Raw genomic sequence first — 3,553 nt, 5'->3', positions numbered from 1 at the left:
ACAGGGCGCTCATCTGAGATAGCGTAGGGAAAAGAGAAAATTCACTAAGTGTAGTCGTCAATCGCCCCGAGCGGCACAAATATTTGATTATCACACAGCTGAACGGTCGATTCACCATCAGCCTTATGAGGTATGACCCGAGCGGCAGCTACCCACACAGGGTAGCGAAATGAAGCCGAACGACGACTATATGTAAGCCGACCAGAAACTCGAAGGCACAAATGGTCCGATCGGACGTGAAGGTCACCGAAGACCCTACTTGTCTAGTCAATCGGACTTGCAGCCTCCTTCGACTAAACTTGAGGGGAAGGCTTGTGATGCGGTGATAAACGGAGCCCCGCCCGGTGCGGGTCAACTGCCTTGGTGGAGGTCAAAGTCAAGGTGGTCAATGCTGGGGTGTCAAAGGGTTCGCCTACGGAGGTCGACCACAAGGGTTGATCGGGCAGACAATGTCCAATCGGCAACAGGCTTGTCCGAGCTAACCATCTAGCTTGGAACAAGATGGTAAGATTGCCAAATGCTCAGTACGGAGCGGCCGAACGTCAAGGAGACCGGAGCGTTTGTCCAATCAGGAGGCGACTGCCTACTATATCCAATCGCTGCAAGGGAGAACAACCAAGTTCGACCAAGCGAAGGAATCCCTAATTGAGTGGCTACCCCACTCGGCCGATTAGCAGGATCGCTGACCTATCTCTAGACATCCTTTTGGAAGATAGTGTCACCGACACGGGGCATGATCAACAAACGGATCATACGACGATAAATTGGAGGGCGTGCCCACAGCCAATTGGAGAACGTGTCCATGACCACGTGTCTAGGGCCAATTAGAGAACATGTCCATGACCACATGTCCGGGATCAATTGGGGGAACGTGTCCGCAACCAATGGGAGAACGTGCTCATGCCTCGAAAAACGCACACATCGCCCACTAAGACATTATATAAAGGGGGTCTGTACACCGATGGAGGTACGCATTATTCACTATTTACGCTTGTGCTATTGTTGTTCCATCTTCTAGCTTAGCTTTTTCGTGTCGGTGACTGACTTGAGTGTCTGTGGGTCAACGTTGGTACCCCTTCCCTGGCTCGGCGCTGATATTTTTTATGCTTGTAGATCGGAGCATGGTCTACATTCAGTCAACGCAACATCCACAATCTCAATTTTTCGTCTCCACGATTTTCGGACAGGATCACACAACATTTTTTATTCTATTCAAATAAAGAATCATCTTGGTTCCTTTTTTTCATGGGATCAATTTAGTTCGATCGGATTAGAATAAAGTTTATATTCAATTTTAATTTGATTAGTTATAAATGAAATCAAATAATTTTTTCTTTAAGTAAAGTATATTGATATTTATCTTTAAACTTTTACAAAGTTTTTTTTTCTTAAATAAAAATCATATATTAAATAAAAAAGATTAACATGATGTCAAGTTTATTGCTTTGGAAATCGTAAAAATTACTAATTTATCAAATAAATACGCCACTGCATGCCATCTACGAATTCAATCGTGTACCCCAAAAAAGTTCTTTTTAATTAGCCAAATATGACAGTTTCACCTCGTCCCATTTTTGAGTTCCCACCTTTTAAAATTACTAGCCGTTGACATTTCCATAATAGGAAGAACCGACCTGTTCTCACACCTTCAAATAAATCTAGGCTAGATTTCGACATTAGATTCCCCAAATCTAATCTCCAGATCTTTCAAGAATCAAATCTAGAAAACCCTCTACATGTCGAACTATACTCGGTGCGCCGCTTGCAGGTATCTTCGGAGGCGATGCTGCGAGGACTGTACGTTAGCTCCCTTCTTCCCCTCGACGAACCCCACCAGATTTGCTCATGTCCATCGCATCTTTGGCGCCAGTAACGTTTCCCGAATGCTCCAGGTTTTTTTTTAAAAAAAAATTAATATTATTATTATCATATGTTATTTATTTTTAAGCTTAATTAATTTTAAGAATATTTGCTTTGTGTACTTAAGCAAATTCCAGAGGAGCAACGAAGCGAAGCGGCGGACGCCATCGCCTTGGAGGCGTTCTGGAGGGTGCAGGATCCGGTGTACGGCAGCGCCGGAGTGATCTCTGCGCTGCAGACCGAGATCAGTGGGGCCCAGCGTGAGTTGGCCGAGACGCAAGCGCGCGTCGCTGTGTACGCTGCTCGGGCGCGGTCAGCAAATGCGCAAGTCTCGGCGGACGAGGAGCGCTTGGGCGACGGCGCAGGCGCAGGCGTTTACTTGCCGTCGAACCATCCGTAGAAGAGATAAATGTCAGATGAATCCAAACTCAGGACAATAACCAAAGTCAAAGTCAACCAGCTGCGAGAAAGTCAAATCCCTGGATTATTGTATTATTTTAATTATAAGTCGATCTAAATAATATCACATCGTAGGTATTCATTAATTTGTCTAGCTAATTGGTTTCATAAATATTTTTGAACGGCCGGCCTGAGCAAGTAACAAGGTCAACGCTCCTTTCCATGTCAACAACTATTTGGATGACGTGGCAAAGTGATAGGATCCAATCATACATGAGTGCAACACACAGGGATGAGGGATCGAATCAATATCAATCTCATCATCTCGATGACTTAGTGGAGACAAAGCCAATGGGGTTGTGATTTTGTGGGGTTCGGCTGGATCTTCCAACATAAAATACTATTCCATTTGGCGTCAATATTACGAGGAATGATCGTACGATTAGGTTGATATTTTGGTTTTTCTATTCGAACATTTTCGAATAGAATGGTGTCGTCTAATTCACAAACATAAGAAAGCAACACTTTAGAGTGACAATACCATTTTAGTTTGTTTAATTTGAGGTGGGAGCGATGGAGTGCATGTATTATAACCTTCTTCGCTTCGCCATGGCCACCACCCATAATTGTTATCGTCACTTTGTCGTGTCTTCCTCTACTCCTTCACCACTTGCACTCTGATGACCGTCATCCTTCGCTTTCTTCATCTATCACTCCCCTTGGTTGTTCGCTTTTAGCTTTTATTATATTTGTTTTTTTTTCCTTTTGCTTACTCTTCTCCAGTGCCGCAACTTGCACTTTCTTCTCTTTACTATCGATTGAAGTCTTTAAAAACGTTTTTTTTTTCTATAATTTTATTATTAAAAGAACATGAATTCTAGATGCTTATAAATGATACGGTGGATGATAGGAGCCTCCGAGTCGGGTTAAAGTTAAAAATGTCGTTGGACATGACAATCAGAGTTAAGGAGGAGTCAACGCACTCGAGCGTCACGGCCGAGAGTTCGTCCGAACGGGCCGATGAGTTGGTCAGATGTCGATTCACTCAATGTGGATGAGTAACTAAAGATGAGTCAACTAGTTTACCACTTAAAGAAAACACGGTTAATAAACTCGATTAAGTAGTCTAGTCGATCAGAACTGCGGTCCGATAGGATAGAATGGGTGGTTGGTCTGATCAAACTCTTTGCCAAAAACGGATACGCCTAATGAGGGACGACGAGTTCCCGAAAACATTCTGACGAACCGATCGGCTCGCCCTCACAAGCGTTTGGCGATCGGGTCAGGTTGGCTT

General features: G+C 43.9%; 1 protein-coding gene across 1 annotated transcript; it reads left to right on the top strand.

Moving 5' to 3' along the window:
• Positions 1–1,736: 1,736 nt before the first annotated feature.
• On the top strand, positions 1,737–2,336 carry LOC121986773 (LOB domain-containing protein 24-like). Its single transcript, XM_042540714.1, has 2 exons — positions 1,737–1,892; positions 1,988–2,336. Exons 1-2 carry the CDS (start codon positions 1,737–1,739, stop codon positions 2,258–2,260), a joined length of 429 nt encoding a protein of 142 aa, XP_042396648.1. The 3' UTR covers positions 2,261–2,336.
• Positions 2,337–3,553: the final 1,217 nt, after the last annotated feature.

Source organism: Zingiber officinale, chromosome 5B, assembly GCF_018446385.1.
Source record: "Zingiber officinale cultivar Zhangliang chromosome 5B, Zo_v1.1, whole genome shotgun sequence".
Classification (NCBI taxonomy): domain Eukaryota; kingdom Viridiplantae; phylum Streptophyta; class Magnoliopsida; order Zingiberales; family Zingiberaceae; genus Zingiber; species Zingiber officinale.
The sequence above is the reverse complement of the archived record's forward strand: the minus strand, read 5'-3'. Positions and strand labels throughout refer to the sequence as shown.